Here is an 18,284-nt window from a genome sequence, read left to right as displayed (position 1 = left end):
GAGCATCGTTGTCCTTAACAGTGTCAAGATGTTGGATGACACTGTTAATGAACAGACAGAACAGGGTCGGCGCCAGTACACAGCCTTGTCTGACTCCTCGACGGACCGGGAATTTACCCGAGAGCTTGCCATCCCTCCCACACCTCACTTGTGCATAGTTGTTCTCGTGCAACCTGATGATAATACTAAGGAGGTGGGGGGGTACTCCTAGCTTTTGCAAGACCTCCCATAGTTTCCCTCTTGGGACTAGGTCAAAGGCTGACCTCAGATCCACGAAGACCATGTACAGCCTTCCTCCCTCTAGCGTAACCGTCTTCCAATATAGGAGAAGGAGTCGGAAGATCTGGTCCATGGTCGACGTGTTCTTTCTGAAGCCAGCCTGAAGGGGGCTCATGATGTCATTGTCCTCCGCCCAGTCCAGGAGGTGGTTAAGGATGAGGCGCGCAAAAAGCTTTTGGGGTACATCTATTAGGCTAATAGGCCTGTAATTGGCGGGGAGCAGAGTGGAACCTTTCTTGTGGATCGGGACAATCTCTGCCCCCAGCCAAGACCCGGGGATTGCCATACCTCCTAGAATGGCATTAAAAAGGATGAGGAGGTAAGGGCCCCAGATGTCCGGGTGATGCCTAAAAAGATCCCCGGGTAACCTATCCAGACCTGGTGCCTTCCCCAGCGATAAGTGCTCTAGGGCCACCTTCACTTCCCCCAGGGATAGTTCCATCACGTCATGGGAGCCTAAGGGAGCCAACACAGCTGTGTCAGGGCAGGAATTCGTGTCTTGGTAAAGAGCCCCAAAGTGGGCCTCCCACACCACAGGGGCAATGTTGGGTTCAGTTGCTTCTTTTAGTTGCCCTATCCCATTATTTACAAGGGCCCAAAATTTCCTAGAGTCCCTGACTTTTAGGGCATCGTGAAGGTCCTGCCAGTGGTTCCAGTCCCACTCACTCCTGGCAGTCGCCATCACTGATTTGTAGTGCTTCCTAAGGTCACGTACCTTGTCCTTATTGGACCCCTCTTTTATTGCAGCAATAAGTTCAGATTTTGCTGCCCTACAGGAGGAGGTATACCAAGTGGGAGCGTGGGTCCTTTTCTTTCTGATTGGCACCTCTGGATGAAATAACTCGGCCAAGTCCCTCACTAAATCCAGATGTATGTTGCCCAGTTTCTCATTATATTCCGGGGTACATGATTCATTTAGAAGTGCTTCCACCTCCATGAACCTGGGGAGTGCCAACTCATATAGCTTGCTAATAGCCTCTTCTGAACTCACAAGCTTCCCCCACTTAACCCGACGCCTGTTAGTTGTAAGGAGCAAATCCCCCGTATCTTCTCCTCCACTTCCTATGGATATGCCCGCTGGGGGCAAGGGCCACTGGATGTTTAAACAGAGGGCGTTGTGGTCACTATCAGACCTCTTTATTACCCTAAAGTCGAGGACTTTTGGCCAGAGCGTAATATCTAGCATGATATAATCAAGCCTCGACTCATGGCCCCTCCTGTTAAAAGTACACACTGAGGGGGTATCGGAAGGGGTGCGACCATTACAAGCCCTCAGTGCGTAGTTTAGGGTAAGGGACATGAGTTGTATTGCTAGGGGGGACCAGGCTTTGGGGTGGGGGGAAGACTAGGGTGGAACCCCCCAGTAATCATCCTCGGTCGTGAGGGCGCCCTCCAGAAGACCCTCCAGGGGTTCAAAGTGGCAGTTGAAGTCTCCTCCAAGCACCACCTTGAAGTCTCCCGGAAGTTGACCCAAAAAGGAGGATAGATCATGTAGGGTCGGTGATTCATTTAGCGCGGCAACTGGTCGCGAGTAGACATTAACAATAGCCCACGGAGGTTTGCCAGGCCACGTGAGCCGAACACACTGAATGTCCTGCGAGAACGTAGGTACCTGTTCTGCCTGACATCCAGTGTGACTCGCAATCCAGATTGCCAAGCCACCTGACGGTCTCCCCTTCCCACTCCATTTAGCAGGGATTTCAAATATTTCAAAGCCTCTCCTAGTTTGGCTACCCCTCGCCCATGTTTCCTGCAAAAGGAGGATATCACTGCTACCCACTAACAGATCCCACTCCGGTGAGCCTTCCTTATTTGCAATTCCTGCCACATTCCAGGAGAGAATTCTCAGCCCCGGGTCTGATGGTATAGTACCTTGATCTATGGTAGGAATTTGCACAGCGGCTAGGGGTGGGTAGGTGTCTAGGGAAGCAATATTGGACACCTCAGAGGACGATGGCCCAACCAATTCCACGACCCCAGGTTGCAAAATGTGACCAGACCCGGTGTTTGGTGGGGGCCCCTGTTGACCCAGACTATCATCCATGTTAGCCGTTCGATCTTTAGCAATATCCTGTGGGTCATGTTCAGTTACTGGGGCTATTCTCGGTCCCCCCCAACTTTGCACCTCGTCCACCATCTTCCCAGGACTGAAGGAGATCTCCCCGGTTTGTGGTCAGTCGACCTGATCTAGGCAAGAAAATCTGTTATGATGAATAAAATTGGGCTGTCCAAGTGGTAAGTAATGCCTTGGTCTATAACGTGAGCCATCTACAGCAAAGCCTACTCTAGTCCACCCCTTCTCACACCCTCCCTCAGTGCTACCAACATTAGGGTAGAAGTGTGATAGGGGTACTAACTCAATATTGGACTTGTCAGGCCTTACAAGCCAATTGCAAATGTAGTTGGCAACATGTGGGCTTTTGAAACTTACGATAATGCAATCCCCTGCCCTGTTCTTTGGGGTAAGGCCAATCCAAGGGATCCTCCTGACCATCAAGACCTCACCTTTCAGGTTTGGTGGGAGCGGCCTATTAATACTAAGCCAGCTTATGACTTTATTTCGTAAGGAGTCTTGAGGCTCCCTAGTATCACCAGTTAACTCAGGTACTCCCACCATGATTGCTGTATATGGGACTGCTTCTGGGGGCAAATTGACCACCCTGCGCCTATCAGGGAGGGGAGTGGTACCACCAATGGAGCCATTAATGGAATTCACTGCCACCCCTGGTAGTGGCGCAGGAGGTTGCCTAGATCTCCTAGGGGCCGGGACAGGGGGCCTAGGCACTGGAGGTGGCACTGTGTGCGTCTGAGAAGCAGATGCACCACTTGTGCTCTGCAGTACCGTATTAGGGACCTGGGACAATACAGAGGACAGCGGTCTATTCCCAGAACAGACCTGGGCAGCCACAGGTACATCAGTAGCTGACCCAGGACTCTTCCTTGTTTGGAGGTTTTCCAAGGACTTAAGTCTACTCTCTATGGCGTCCAATTTGGCTGAAATAGGGGTTAGCAATTCCTTAATGGTTACTATAAGTGAGTTGATTATTGTATCAGTACTATTTGGAGTTACCCCACCAAAAATGAATGGGCCCGAGGTTAAAGATGGGGCCTCAGGTGCTGGGGAGGCCAGGTGATCTGACCTAGACCCTGACCGGATAAGGTCAGGGGAGGCCGAAATGTCTGCACTGACATCCTGGTTAGGCTCGATAATATCAACTTTGGCCCTTTTTGCCTTCTTTAGTTTCCTGGGCCTTTTCCTTTTTGGGGGTTGTACCATTCCACTGCCTGCAGGCTCTATGAGCAGGACAGCCTGTCCCGTTTCCTGCATGTCTGCTCCCATATTGTCCGGAGTGGCAGAGTGTTCAGAAATCCCAGATGGCCGGGAAGAGTTCCTATCCCTCTGTGCTAAGGGAGTCCTCAACTGCTGGAGGACCGACTCTATGGTCCGATCAATACTGTCCATTAGAGACATATGAGTGGCGTCCGGTGGCATAGATGTACTAGCATCTGTAGAAAAGGCATCCCCTTGATCCAGAAACACGCTTTCGGAACCCATCTCAAGGTGCGTTTCTGTCACTGATTGGCATTTGCTAACTAGAATACTCGCCTTTGGGAAGAATTTTTCCAAAGTACTTAATCCTTGTTGAGCAGACTTACTCCGTGAGGTTCTGGTCGCCATTGAAGAGTAAATGTAGTGGGGCTGGGGGAAAGAGAGCGTCAGAGGGGTGGCCCGGTCCGGTCTCTGCCGGCCTCTAACGGCCTAAAACGGCCCGCTCTTTGCCCGGTCTTTGCCCGGTCTTCGCCCCGGGGATCGCCCCGCGCGCGTCCCGCGATGCGCGTGCCTAGGTGCGCCTAAGTATGTCAGGGGGGAGTGGCACTGGGAGGGGGCGCGGCGCGGCGGGAAGAGGAACCAGCTGACGATGTTACTATGGATGCTGGACCTCGCAGTCCCGCTCGCCGCGCCTCTCACCTCCTCTGCAGCCGGTTCACCAAGACAAGGAATGCCCCAAACAAACAGCGCGTTGGCTCCCAGCTACTCCTGTAGCGAGCTCACCTCCACAGGGACACAGTCAATCTCGAGCGGCACCCGCAAAGCGGGGGCCGCGAGAAGTAAAGAGCTTTCCAGGCGGGGGGGGCGTGGCACTGGGAGGGGGCGCGGCGCGGCGCGGCGGGAAGAGGAACCAGCTGACGATGTTACTATGGATGCTGGACCTCGCAGTCCTGCTCGCCGCGCCTCTCACCTCCTCTGCGGCCGGTTCACCAAGACAAGGAATGCCCCAAACAAACAGCGCGTTGGCTCCCAGCTACTCCTGTAGCGAGCTCACCTCCACAGGGACAGTCAATCTCGAGCGGCACCCGCGAAGCGGGGGCCGCGAGAAGTAAAGAGCTTTCCAGGCGGGGGGGGCGTGGCACTGGGAGGGGGCGCGGCGGGAAGAGGAACCAGCTGACGATGTTACTATGGATGCTGGACCTCGCAGTCCCGCTCGCCGCGCCTCTCACCTCCTCTGCGGCCGGTTCACCAAGACAAGGAATGCCCCAAACAAACAGCGCGTTGGCTCCCAGCTACTCCTGTAGCGAGCTCACCTCCACAGGGACACAGTGCTCATTGTGATCAAAGCTTCCTATAGTGGTGCAAGGTCCAAATTAGCAAGATAAAAATATTGAGTGCGCTTATGAAATGGCCCATCATGCTGCTTTCAGGTGCAATTTTCACTCATTTTTGTTGGTACAGAAATAAAATAAGTTTCCTGAAGCTGGCCTTCAAAGAGGATGGCCGGCTAAAAAGATATGTTCTAATCTACAGTGTGCAGATATGCCCTGTGAACACAAATAGATCTGTGCCATTGTACATATCATATTTGTGGTAAGCATCCCGTTCTTGTGTAGCTACAGCCTGTATAGTTATATGTTTTAAAAATATACTATCTTAATTTTGTACAGACATGATTATAATCCACCAAGAGGTATGCCTCAATTACCTTGATTTCCATCTGTTGATATATGCCTAAAGTGGGTGCAGAAAGCACGGCCTCAAAACATACATGTGAACGTTTCATATATTTATTTGGATCCTTGTGTGAAGCTCTCGACGTTATCTGAAAACATGCCACATCAATGTACGCTTGCCCTTCCTTTTAATTATCTCTTAAAATGTCTTAAAGGTCATAATACTACAAGAAGTGATAATGCTGAAAACAATTGATCACTGCCAGTAGTCGGCTAGCTACCTGTCAACAATGACTCTTTTTCCTTGAGTGGTTTACGTTTTCGTTCCTACCATTGAGTGGATGTTCTTGAAAAGAAAGGGATAATCTCATTTGTAAACTGAGCCAGATTTCTGGGATTGAAGCAACATGCTTTCCTTGGAGGCTGTGCTTTATACAGGAGCATAACGCAATGTCCTCAGGTCGTCCAACCTTAGCGCCGTTTGAAAGGACATTCTCAGCTAATTAATTTAGCATCCTACGGCGTTTTCGTTTTGTTCAGTACCATCCGTGTTCTGAATTGTATTATTATTTTTTGCAGAAATGAATTGCAACAGAATGAGTTGCTTTTCTCTTAAACACAGGTTACTATGGAAACCACATGAAACCAATTGAAATTTCATCTTCAAGAAAGTAATTTATTTTATTCCAAGCTGTATGAACGGAACAAAACATTCAATACATTTAATAGAAAAAAATGACAATGTATCTAATTTCAAGAGTATGAGTAAAAAGACTAATCCGCAATTATAAAATATGTTCACTATGTATAAACTGGGACATACCTGTTTTTAAACCCCTCAGGTTGTTTCAAGTACATTTCATTAGCAATACATTTTAACATTGTAAATGCTTATTTGTTAAGCCCCCTTCCTTAGTCTGTACCAACTCACTTAGAATGTGACATACAGGACGGTCCCATGTTTTCTTAATACCCCAGCTTGCGGAAGAGGGCAGTCACTGTCCGAAGTATTGAAGAGCATCCTTGGGTGTTTAATTTGTTTGGCATGTATGTTATCAAGGGGGCATATGGACGTAGATTAGGCATGTATTTATTGAATAAAGTAAATAGCTTTTTTCATAGTCAGGAAGTCACCATGCCATCCCTATCATTGCTAGCTTAGAAATTGCACTACATTTGGCTATTATTCCTTGAATGTATGAAATGATTGAAAACGGTACTTATAAAGCGCGCTGTCACTCATACAGAGCATCCTGGCTCTAACTCAAACACCAATCCTCCGTCAGCTGTCGCAAGGTAAATCGGTCAAAAAGCACCTGAAATAAAACACAAACACCCCTGAGCAGAAACAATTTAAACTAGGTAATGACATATTTGATCAGGGGCAGAGAATAGCCACGTTTTTAAGCTCTTCTTAAAGGTGGCTTCATTAAGTATTAGTCGAAGAGAACCAGGAAGTTCAAAACATGCCTCAGATCCCTAAGTAGAAAAAGATTTGCCTCCTATGGATTTTATCCTAAAAGTCAGAGATTTTAATAGATTATAATTAGAAGATCTAAGAGTCTTCTGGGTCCTATAATGAAAGGAATGATCATATAGGTATTTGTGACCAGTAGCATGTAAGGACCTGAAAACCAGAAACAAATATTTAAAAATAAACCTCTTGTAAATAGGCAACCAATGCAATTCCTTAAGCCCCTGAGAAGCTGAGCTTTTCCTAGGAAGTTTGAGCACAAGCCTTGCGGCTAAATTTTGAACCAAATTGGAGCCTGTGTGGAAGTTGCTTAAAGAGGCCTAAATAGAGGCTGTTACAATAATCCAAGCTCGAGGTTATGAGCACAACTGTTACAGTTTTCCTTGAGGCCAAAGGAAGAAAATCCAAAACATTTTTTTGTGATTTAATCATGGAAAAGCACATACTTGCTTAACTGCGAGCAGGATTAGAGTTATAAATCCACTGTTGCTGTAGTATAACAGATATTTCTCATAATTTGCCCAACTCAATCAAATATTCAGAAGGTCTCTGTGAGTCAAAGTTCGACAGTGGCTTCTACCTCATCCAGTCCATCCTTCTAGAAGTGGATAACTTTCTGGCAGTTCTACATTATGCACAGTGTGTTTCCAACCACCTCATATTTTCTCTAGCATAGAGCCGATATCTTTTGATCTATCTGCTTAGGTTGGTCAGGAGTGTAATCTATACTACTATTATAAAGAGAGAACTGGAACCTTTGAGGCGGGTAAACTCAAGAAGTACAGCACCAATCACAACACCCAATACACCATTGTAAACGGTAGTTTCAGCAGATGGACATAGGCTATACAGCTGACCACCATATACATTAGAAAGGTCAAAGAACATTAGGGATAAAGTAGTCCCTTGTGGGCATTGTCGTGGGCGCGTTAAACTCCAGTGGGCATGTCGTGGGCGTGTTATGTGCGTGTAAATGGGTGCGTACTATAATCCATGTTCAAGCCCGTTCGGAAAAAGTGGGCGTGTTGTGGGTCGTGGCATCTCATCTAACAAAATGCGCCGCCGCATCAGGCGCCCCGTGAATCATGCGCACCGTTCATCATATGGGCGTGTAAATGGCCGCGTACTAAAATCAAGGTGCAAGCCCATTCCGAAAAATATTATTTAAGTGGCGTGTCATCGAACCAAATGCGCCGCTGCATCATGGGCCCCGTGAATCATGCGCACCGTTCACAATATGGGCGTGTAAATGGCGCGTACTAAAATCAAGGTGCAAGCCCATTCCAAAAAATATTAATTAACATAAAAAGGGGCGCGGCTTGCAACAGCAACGTGCGCGCACATTCGCGCTCCACCATACCCTTCTCGTGATTGGACGCGTAAGCGTGGTCACAGGGGGTTGCACTACAACAAAGTAAAAAAAAAAAGACGCTGCTTCCGGAAACATTCACGATCCGCCTTGCCGTTGCGATCCATTTACAGACACTACATATAGATTCACTCATTTTATGGAGTTGCTTTTACTCACAATTGCTCGGTCACACGGCTACAGCGGACACTGAAGACAGGCAGCGTTCGCCGGACAATGATTCAAACTCGGGGAAATGCAAATACGAACAACGCGTAGGCACTCAAACTAGCCCTCGCAAATGCACATTTACACCGGACAAGCATTAAAAGTCAGGACACACACACAACCAAGGAGCTAAAAATACAAACAACGCGCAGGCACTCAAACAAGCCCTCGCAAACGCACATTCACGCCGCACAATCATTAAAAATGAGGACGCACACACAATGAAGGAGCTAAATATACGGACAACGCGCAGGCACTGAAACCAGCCCTCGCAAACGCACATTCTTGCAGGACAATAATTAAAAGTCAGGACGCACACACAAAGAAGAAGCTAGATATACAGACAACGCGCAGGCACTCAAACAAGCCCTCGCAAACGCACATTCACGCCGGCCAATCATTAAAACTCACGACGCACACACATTACAATCATACATTTTCATACCCGGACTTTTCGGGACGGGCTGCTAGTATTATTTTAAAAGAACAACATCCCTCACTCTGCACATTTATAACATGAGTGCTAACTGTAGCATACAACGCCTTTTACTCTTAGCTAGGTATCTAAATGCCCAGCTCCCTGTACCAAACTGCTTGATAGTTCGATTATTTCATTGATTCCAGGAATGGCTGTACTACTCCTGGGGCCAAAATGAAGTCCACAGAGACAGAAGTAAATGATCATGGTGTCCAAGAGCCATGAGAATTCCAGTGGTTCCTTCTCCAACTTCTTTGTTCATGACCATGTGTCTGTCCTATTTGGATATAACCATATCCCTTTCTTTACACCAAGTTGAATTCCAGGTAGCATTGAGCAGAAAAATGAATAATCTGTCTACAAAAGTATGTTTAAGTACACAATCCTCTCTTCCCCTCCACCTTTCCAAGACTACAGGGCCTATTACGGTATGAGTCGGAAAACTTCTGACCACAGGTCAGAGGCTTTTTCCGACTCACATTGTAGGTTTCAAATCCGACAGCCTTATTATGATACAGACTGTCTGATTTGAAACCGGCTGGTCGGACCGACTGGCTTCCGATGGGCTCAAGGAGCTCGTCGGCCAATCGGAGCCCACTCATAATCTCCTCTGTTCAGTGCTTACACCATGGGAATTATGATGTTGCTTTCCGACAGGCTTATCATTGGGGTTTCCAACATGAACAGCCTGTCGGAAAGTGACCTTGGAGATCCCTAGCAGGGCCCCCATGTCTCTGCAGGCTTTATTTGGGAGCCTGGGGGGCACCTTTGGTGCTGCCCTGTAAATCCCTCCACTGTGTGCCATGCGGTGTAGGGATTTACACAGGCTCCCATTTCTCAGTGGGAGCTTTGTCCGGTTTACGGCCGCAGCACAACCTCACCATGTGCAGTCGCATTGTAATGGCGCTGTCGGGACCGCCTCCCCCTTGCCCTCCCCCACACCCCTCCTTCCCCCCCCTCCCCCCCCCCCTCCCTCCAGAGGCTGCTTGGTCGGTCCGAGACCGCAGCAATCACCCAACATTGTAATCAGGCCCTATATTGTTAAGTGGTATAGTGAATGGAAAATGGTTGAGAGTGGCTTCCATCTTTCTCCTGATCTTATTCCCGTTTCGTACTTAATCTTAGTAATTCATGATATTTGTATATATAGGGCCACCGGTCTTTGCGTATACACCTTTAAACACATACCCCTCAAGGTTGTCTACAACGTTCTGTCAGAGGTTCAGGCTCCTTTCAGTACACCAAGCCGGGGATGCCAAACCATGCTTAGACTTGGGTCTAGTCAGTTTAATTTAACATTCTGAGTTTCTTACTATTACATATATACTGGTGTGTATTTCATTGAGATCCTGCCACATTCCATCCTGACACACCACAGAATACATTTAATAGTGGAGTGCATTTAGTAGTCCTCTCCAGTGGCTAACAACGTGATGTTACCTCTTGCCCAGGTTATCATAGATTTAAGCAAAGAGCACTGGATGATTGACCCCATGAAGCTTGTGACAGATGAATGTTAAAAACTCTGCAAAATTAAAACCTCCGATTTGTTCACTAAGTTTAGATTATGACACTCGCCAGTAATAAGTTCTAAAGAAAGTACCTATGAAGGCTCAAGATTCTGTCCCAAAACCAGGATATTATCATCAAACAGGATTTGTAACCCATACTGTCCTTTGGTAACACTTTTTTATCTTCTCATCATTATTATTAGTAGTAGTAATATGTTAGACCAGAGGTTTGACCCACACGGAGGACGGTGAAGGGGGCATTGGATAGTCCTAGTTGCTATGGCTATTCTCACCCTGTTCATAGGACAACCATTCAGAAGTATCTTAAGTGGGAGCTTTTGTAACATCCCAAGATCCATTCTGCTGAGTTAGGGCTAGGTTTCATATGCCGCAGCATCCCTCTCCTGACTAAAAGCGCCAGTCCATGGGATCACAAGCCTTCTCAGTAGTGATACAGAGTAAGACTGCTGGTTTATTGAATATCTTAAAATAATCTAAAATGTGTGTTATCTTTCTGGGTTGGCTTCTGTCTCTCTCCCCAGAACAAACTCTGGTGGTAGGAGTGTGAGGAATTACAATTCTGCTGGTAAAGTCACAAAAATTATAACTTTTGTACTTGTATAGCTTGACTTAACTCAGTTTGTCTGTTAAGAGTTGTTTTATGCTGTTTTTGCTCCAGTGAACTTTCTTTCCACAGGTTTTTTCTTCTACTTTTTTAAAGCTTAGCAAACAGCATAAAATTCACAAAGTTTGAAAGTTATAAACAACATCAAACTCCTACAATTTGATAGATAATGTTAATATAAAATGCGTCCATTTCCATTGACCACTTGCATTCCCCAAAAATATCAAGGCCTTTTTAGGTCGAGCATGGGCAGCGTATGTGCTGCTGCGGGGCATGCAGTAGTGGAGTATGGCTTTGAAGTCCTGCCCATTCTCCGCCCATATTTTTAATTGGCTTGTGTCCTTTTTCTTTGTAAACGCTGCCTTCAGATTCCTCATTAGGCTTGTTAGTCCCTCCTTGATACCGCCTTATCTGCATTTGTTACCTCCAATAATGACTGGACCTTTTACTTTGCTTGTTACACGGTCTGTGTTATAAGTCGGTGGGCACTATTTTGTTTATTGAATAATGGGAACAAAGGCGGCCGCTTCTCCGCCCATATTTTTAATTGGCTTGTGTCCTTTTTCTTTGTAAACGCTGCCTTCAGATTCCTCATTAGGCTTGTTAGTCCCTCCTTGATACCGCCTTATCTGCATTTGTTACCTCCAATAATGACTGGACCTTTTACTTTGCTTGTTACACGGTCTGTGTTATAAGTCGGTGGGCACTATTTTGTTTATTGAATAATGGGAACAAAGGCGGCCGCTTCTCGTATGGAGCGCTATGTTGCTCTAACATTAAAAGTGGCTGCTCCCTACCCCCACAGCACTCACGGGACAATGGCAGATGCTTATTGTTTTTTAACACTTTTAAGCTGTCTGCATGTCCTGTTACAGGGTCAAACAGTAGTGACCTAAGATGTGTGTGTGTTCCCTCTGCTTATCACCTGTACCCTGAGACTCACCTGGGATGGTTTAGTCAGAGATACTAATGCGACTGACTGTAAACGGGGATATGGACCATCCTCTGATTGGCTGGAATTAGTCTTTTTAGGTATCGTCCTAAATTTTTATTGGTTATCCACATAGCTATGTTAATTTGTCAGTATGTATTTCGTAACCCATTCTGGCCTGGTGTGTGCTACACTAAATCACAAATACAAACATGACTGAATAAAGCTGGATATCGTCTTTGGGTTCGTTATTCATCGGAAATACTCACTGATTCTCATCACCTGTTAGTTCACTACTGACGTAGAACCATTGGCATTGGTCCTAGGCGGACCGCAGGGTTTGCAGAATGGTGCACAGCTACCATGTGCACATCATAGGCAGCTTTGCTAACTGCAGCTGGTACATTCACTTTTACATGATTGCAAGGAAAGGATGAATTACTGATTGTAATCTCTTGTTTCTTGCAGGAACACTTTATGGAAGTAATAAAGAATCAGGAATTCTTGTTGTTACCAAGCAGCGAAATCGCGAAGTTGCTGGCGAGCGACGATATGAACATCCCCATTGAAGAAACCATACTGAACGCACTGCTGACATGGGTGCGCCATGACTTGGAAGAGAGGAGGAAGGATCTCAGTAAATTATTAGCTTACATTAGGCTGCCTCTGCTCGTGCCCCAGGTATGGGCTTTCGCTTTACTATGATATATAAACTAGCATGCTTATCTTCCACTGGAAGCGCTTCAGCGCCTTGTTGGGGGTATGAAGCACTAAATGAATGTATCTACAAAAGGATACAGTACAGACTGTACACAGTATAGTACACAAACTGCTAAAGGTATACTTATGTCTAAATTGGAGATGCACACATGCATGGCACAGGCAGGCGGCTAGACTGGGCATGGATTTGAATAAACAATGTAGCAGAATGAAAATTGAAACAATGCTTTACAGTTCAAAATTGAAGAAAATATAATAAAACGTTGCGGGAAAGTAGCCACGTATATAAACAAAATTAAGACCGAAATTTATAGGAAGGTACCCCAAATCGAGCACCTCTTAGTCTTGCAAGAGCATGCTCCATAAAATAGATTTCATTGACCAATGACCACCATTCCATTATGCGAGTGGGCTTTGGTGAAATCCAGGCACGGGCAACGACTAGTTTGGCACATGACAATAATATGGTAACTAGAGCTTGTTGCAGGATAGTGACAGTATGTATGTCTAATAATACTATAGATGCCGTAAGAAAGGGTGAGCTGACCAGTTTTAGTTTCAAGATCTTGTCCAGAGCTGACAAACTCGGTCGGAGACGGACAAGAAAACAACATGTGCTCCAGATCTGCGACAAGGTCGCATTTAGGGCATTTTTTACGATCACTAAACAAAATATTCGTAGACCACTTAGAGATCCTTTCAGGTGTGTAATATAACATACATGTTGTTTTAAATTGCTGCAGTCTTAAGCTCGAAGATTGAGCAAGATTATTGATATTACACAGGGAAGAAGCAATCTAATTAGAAGTTATATTAAGCCCCAACTTAGTGCTCCATTTCTCCACGAATTTAGAGCAATCACTAATTTTATAAGCATTAAGACAGTTATAACCTTCACTAATTGAAGATGTATTTCCAGGAGTAAGAGAGGAGACTCAAAGATAAACACTTTGTGAATCAAAAACATTAGTTATGTGATTAGGCTTGTCTTACTGTTGGAATTTGATGAGTAAGTTACACCTCAGTCTGGCGTAAGGCATAACTACTTACAGGGAGAGCTTTGCAAAGCAGGCCTAGAATTGCAGGTGTAATTCAAACCGAGGACGGAAGTAAAGAGACACCTGCTTAAGAGGAAAGCTTTGTAAATCGGCTCCTGTTCCTGGATATCCTGCCAGTTTATTAAATCAAGGTGATGAGAAGAAAATTAAATGCATATAGATGTTATGCTCTGGTGTGAATGTATTTACTGTAGCTGAAGAGGTCTCTTTCTTTTTTCTGCAGTTTTTAGCTGACATGGAAAACAATGTGCTCTTTAGGGATGACATTGACTGTCAGAAACTCATCATGGAAGCAATGAAATACCATTTACTACCAGAGAGAAGGCCTATGTTACAAAGTCCGCGTACCAAACCTAGAAAGTCCACTGTCGGAGTATTGTTTGCAGTGGGAGGAATGGATGCCACCAAAGGTACAGTTTTATAGAATTTATTTGTAAAGACGTTGATTGCACAAGGCTTTATCATAAACGTGTTGATTTGCATTTTTAAAAGCCAAAGTCACTACTTGTTTTGGCCTTCTCTATGGATTCAAAATGTGTTGTTAAATAAATGTGTGAATATAAATACTAAATACACATAGTAAATACTGAAGATTCTGTTTATTGCGAGTTGTCTCTCCCATTTTATGTGATAATACTAGAACCCCATACATAATGTTTATTTTCACAAAATAAAATGCAATAATACATCTAGTTGGCAATCCCCTGCCTCAAATTTGGATGTGTGGATCATGGAGAGGTTCACATGTGAGTAGAAGAAAGGACAGTCCTCCATATGAAACCGGTTACTTTGCTTTAGATTTATCACTTAGTTGACCATTCCAACCCTCGCCCACCACCCTCCCCCCATGTGAAATCTCACATATTGGTTGATGATCTGGTTGATGGTTGATGATCTGTATCAAGTTGCGTGGTAGATGTTGGGATTTTCCGTTTCCTATATTTGAGGTCTGAATACAATTTATGTATCCTTACTTGAAAATTCTCCCAGGAAGAATCGTCCGTACTAGCTCACTATGTTTGTTTGTTCCCTTGTACCAACTTCAAAAAATGGCATATCCACATGCACAATGGAAAAAAACATGTTTTCCCCTTGTGGGTTACTCTTAATTGAACAGTGAAGCCTATGAACAGCTCAATCAGTTTCTTCTTACCTGCCAGCAAAACGTTTATCATAGCCAGAGACTCTTAGCAAAGATCAGGGAATGAGAAAAAGTGGGTGGTATCAGGAGCACTGCTTTGGTGTGTTCTTCTCTGAGACATGACTTGTGGCACTCCACAGAATCCAAGACCATCATCATGGTGCCCCCAGGCAAGTTACCTTCTCCATGCTACTTAACTAGTAGCCAGTACACATTCTGCACTATCATATGGCCATCCATTATCCATCCGTAGCAGATTCTGGAACAGATCCAACATCACCCCTTGGAGAGAGTACACCTAAATAGAAGCATGGACCACTGTACCTGGCGCTAGGCCCCAACTCTGTATATTGTGCAGGAGTTTTCATTAGTTCTGTCTCACCTTTGATTTTCTGTGGCATGGCTGCTATGGTCAGAGATTGCTGTTCCACCTTCAAGACTCTAGCAGCCAGCCCTTCAATCTTTTCTTTAACAGTTCTCCCTTCAGTTTGAATTTTATTCATATTTTAGTTCATGTTCGCATGCAATACCTTAATGAACCATAGCAGTGTTTGATCTCTTTTCATTAAATCTGCATGTTCCTAGGAGTCACTTCCCCACTTGCTTGTGACAACCCCACTTGGTTACTCTGGGTCTGTCATTGTGGCATGTTGGTCTCCTTGCTGATGCTGCATCCAGAGTGGTGAGCTTCTTCATGGTGTGAGAGACCGTTGTAGCGAGTGATGTGATAAGCGTCCTAAATAGACACAAAAGCCCTGTTAAAAGGACCCACGCTGGGAAGGGGCTCCAGCCTATCTAAACAAGAACAGATCTTGGATGGCTGAGGAACATTGCACACAGAACATGGCACACAGTTCGTAATTGCTGCCGAATCTGTGCACTTGTCCATCCACACCTACAATGTCAGTGCATTCCAGGACCCCCAACAATCATCCCGGAAAGGTTTGGGTTATCTACAGCCACCTCTGTTGCAGTCATTGGTGCAGCCTTTACAACAGCACCAAAGGACATGCAAGTATCACCAGTGAGCACTCAAAAAGCTGACCCAGGGAATGTCATCTATCATTTAAAGAAGTACGTACCGTTGCCACTGCTTCTTATCCGCACATTCAAAGAGGCGAGGCCAGTCTAGGGAACTGAGGAATCCCCATAGCAATGGGCCATTGGCCACGCGATTGGCCAATGGCAATCGCGTGGGTTGCAATCCAGTTCAGTGTTTTTCATCCACTATGCCACTTCAGCTCAAACTGTGTAAACAGGTCTCCTCTGGACGGTAACAAAAGCAATCGGAGGTTGGTTTCCGTCTATTTAGGCCTCATTAGTTAGAAACAACTTATTCTGTGGCACAGTAAACTCTGGACCCATGTCTGGGCATAACCATCAGTCCTCATCAGTGAGGTATAGCTTGAATCCTGTGGCACAACTAGCGCTTGACCCATATTGGGCCTCAGTTCTTTGCACACCCACCGCTGCCCCACTTGTTAATAGTGTTTAATCATTGCGTTTCACATTGTACAATAAGATGCAGATTTCATTGCAATGTTTTGGTCGGGACGCAATGAGAAGCATTCCCACAATGACAATACAGTATAACTGATATTAGTCCATATACATTCATAGTGAATGTCCGCATTCACCTCGTAAATATTCGTATAAGACATGTCAATATTCACCTGTCCTTCTCTGAACATGTAGGGTCTCTTATTATCCTACGTGTCAGCTTTTGCATACAACCTGTCTATTTCCTAAACTGTCTTTTCCTCTCATTACCGATAGAGAGATTTAGCTGGATGGCCAAAGAATATTTTCTGATTAATCAATTCATTATTCACCTTTTTGCCAAAGCAAGGACCAGCTTACCAGATTAGTTTTGGCTAGTTGAAGGTTTTGATAGTTTCAGTAATAATGCTAACTGAAGTGTACGTTATGCTCAATCCAAAAAGCCTAGATTCTAATCTAAAATAAGTTTATTCCAATGCAAGGATAACTGACCTTCACCATGTTAACCAATACTTCCAGCTGCCAAGCATACAACCCCCTATCCTCATACAAGAACATATACTATCCATTGTTCCATATATTCACTCACTCATTTGTCCTCATTTCCTACATTCTCACGTGTGCAAGACACCACAATACATCCTTCCCTAATTTGAAACTCATACCTAAGTAACCTCCCTAACAAACACAACAACATTAACTTATATATTTTTTTTAATCCACAAAAATTAGTCCACCTGCTCTTTCTTCTCCTTCAACTTCCTAGTGTTCTACTTTTGATTTAAATATCACGCCTGGGGCGGGGGGGCGTGGCTAGCTGCTGAGAATGGCGGCCGCTTAACGGGGAAGCTCCAGGAGTGAAGCGGCATCCCACGTCAATCCGGCACATTTATTCGTAACAAATACGTCTCTGGAAGTGCGAGACGGGTTGAGGACCGAGTGAAGCCCAGCGGGGAAAGTCTGAGAGCCGCAGGACACCGGGAGAGGTGAAAGTCGAGACTCCGAGCTGTGAGGCCCTGCTGCGGCCACGGACAACGGACTATCCTGCTGAGGCTGGCCGGGCGGAAGTGAAGGTAAAGCAGGACGGAGACGCCGGAAGTCAGCGCGGAAAGTGAAACCGGGCGGTGATCGAGTTCAGAGGAGAGTAAAAGCACACCCTGCACCCAGGCGGGAGATCGGAGGAAGAGGCGGACTGGATCCGGGACCCTGCGGGCAGCAAAGAAGAAAAGCGGCGGCAGGGCGGTGCAGGAACAGAAGAGGGAGCGCTACGCCACATCTGCCGATTGCGGAGGAAGACCCAGCGGGCAGCCGGTAAGCGGCAGGGGGTGGGGGGGGGGGGGGCAGTTGTGCTGCTGCTCCTCCCGTAACAGCCCTCCGACAGACAGCGGCGAGAAACAACGCGGGGAGGCCGACGGGAGCGGGAAGGTGTTGTGTCACGGCCGCATTGCTGACACAGGGGGCAAATCACAAATCAGACCCCAGTTGCACTAAATATAGTAAAACTCGGGAACGGAGTAGCGGCGGACCGCACCGCACCTCCCTAACACTGTGAACAGTGGGGGCAGTGGTAGAAGAAGCCAGCAAGGTGCCCCCTGGTCCTACGGGGCGACTAACGCACGTTGGGGGACACGCAGAGAGGTGGCAGGGAAGGCGCAGGCAACAGTGGACATCGCATAGATAATACCATAACAGGATCGGATCCCTGATCACCCTGCCTGACACCAACTGAACTATTTTAGTGGCGCTCCCCCCGCACCCGGTTCTCCCCCCCCCCCTCCCCCTCCCCCGCCCCCCACCCCCTGACACTGTGGGGGAAGCATTGGATGGCACGACACCATTACATGAACTCGACAAGTTGAAAGGCACGCTCCCTACAGGCCTTACCTGAGTTCCTAGGAAGTAGATCACCCCACAACCAGCGCTGGCAGCCGAGGATCAACAGACGACCAGGAGATTGCGGTCAGAGTGGAGAAAGGGCGGACCACAGGAGAACCCTCAAGAAACCGTGAAAGTGCAACACAGAAGAGGGGCAGGCTCCGATACA

The 18,284-nt window shown here is 46.2% G+C and overlaps 1 protein-coding gene across 3 annotated transcripts in view; it reads left to right on the top strand.

The window, feature by feature from the left end:
* The window catches only part of KLHL5 (kelch like family member 5), a 551,601-nt gene that overhangs the window by 341,579 nt on the left and 191,738 nt on the right, over positions 1 to 18,284 (top strand). For all 3 annotated transcript variants that reach the window (XM_086963979.1, XM_086963980.1, XM_086963977.1), the window contains 2 exons: positions 12,290 to 12,502; positions 13,823 to 14,009. In XM_086963979.1, coding sequence (XP_086820105.1) covers positions 12,290 to 12,502; positions 13,823 to 14,009 — 400 coding nt within the window. The remainder of the gene's footprint in view (positions 1 to 12,289; positions 12,503 to 13,822; positions 14,010 to 18,284) is intronic.

The sequence above is a fragment of the Lissotriton vulgaris genome, chromosome 3_2, assembly GCF_964263255.1.
Source record: "Lissotriton vulgaris chromosome 3_2, aLisVul1.2, whole genome shotgun sequence".
In the NCBI taxonomy this organism is placed as follows: domain Eukaryota; kingdom Metazoa; phylum Chordata; class Amphibia; order Caudata; family Salamandridae; genus Lissotriton; species Lissotriton vulgaris.
The sequence above is the reverse complement of the archived record's forward strand: the minus strand, read 5'-3'. Positions and strand labels throughout refer to the sequence as shown.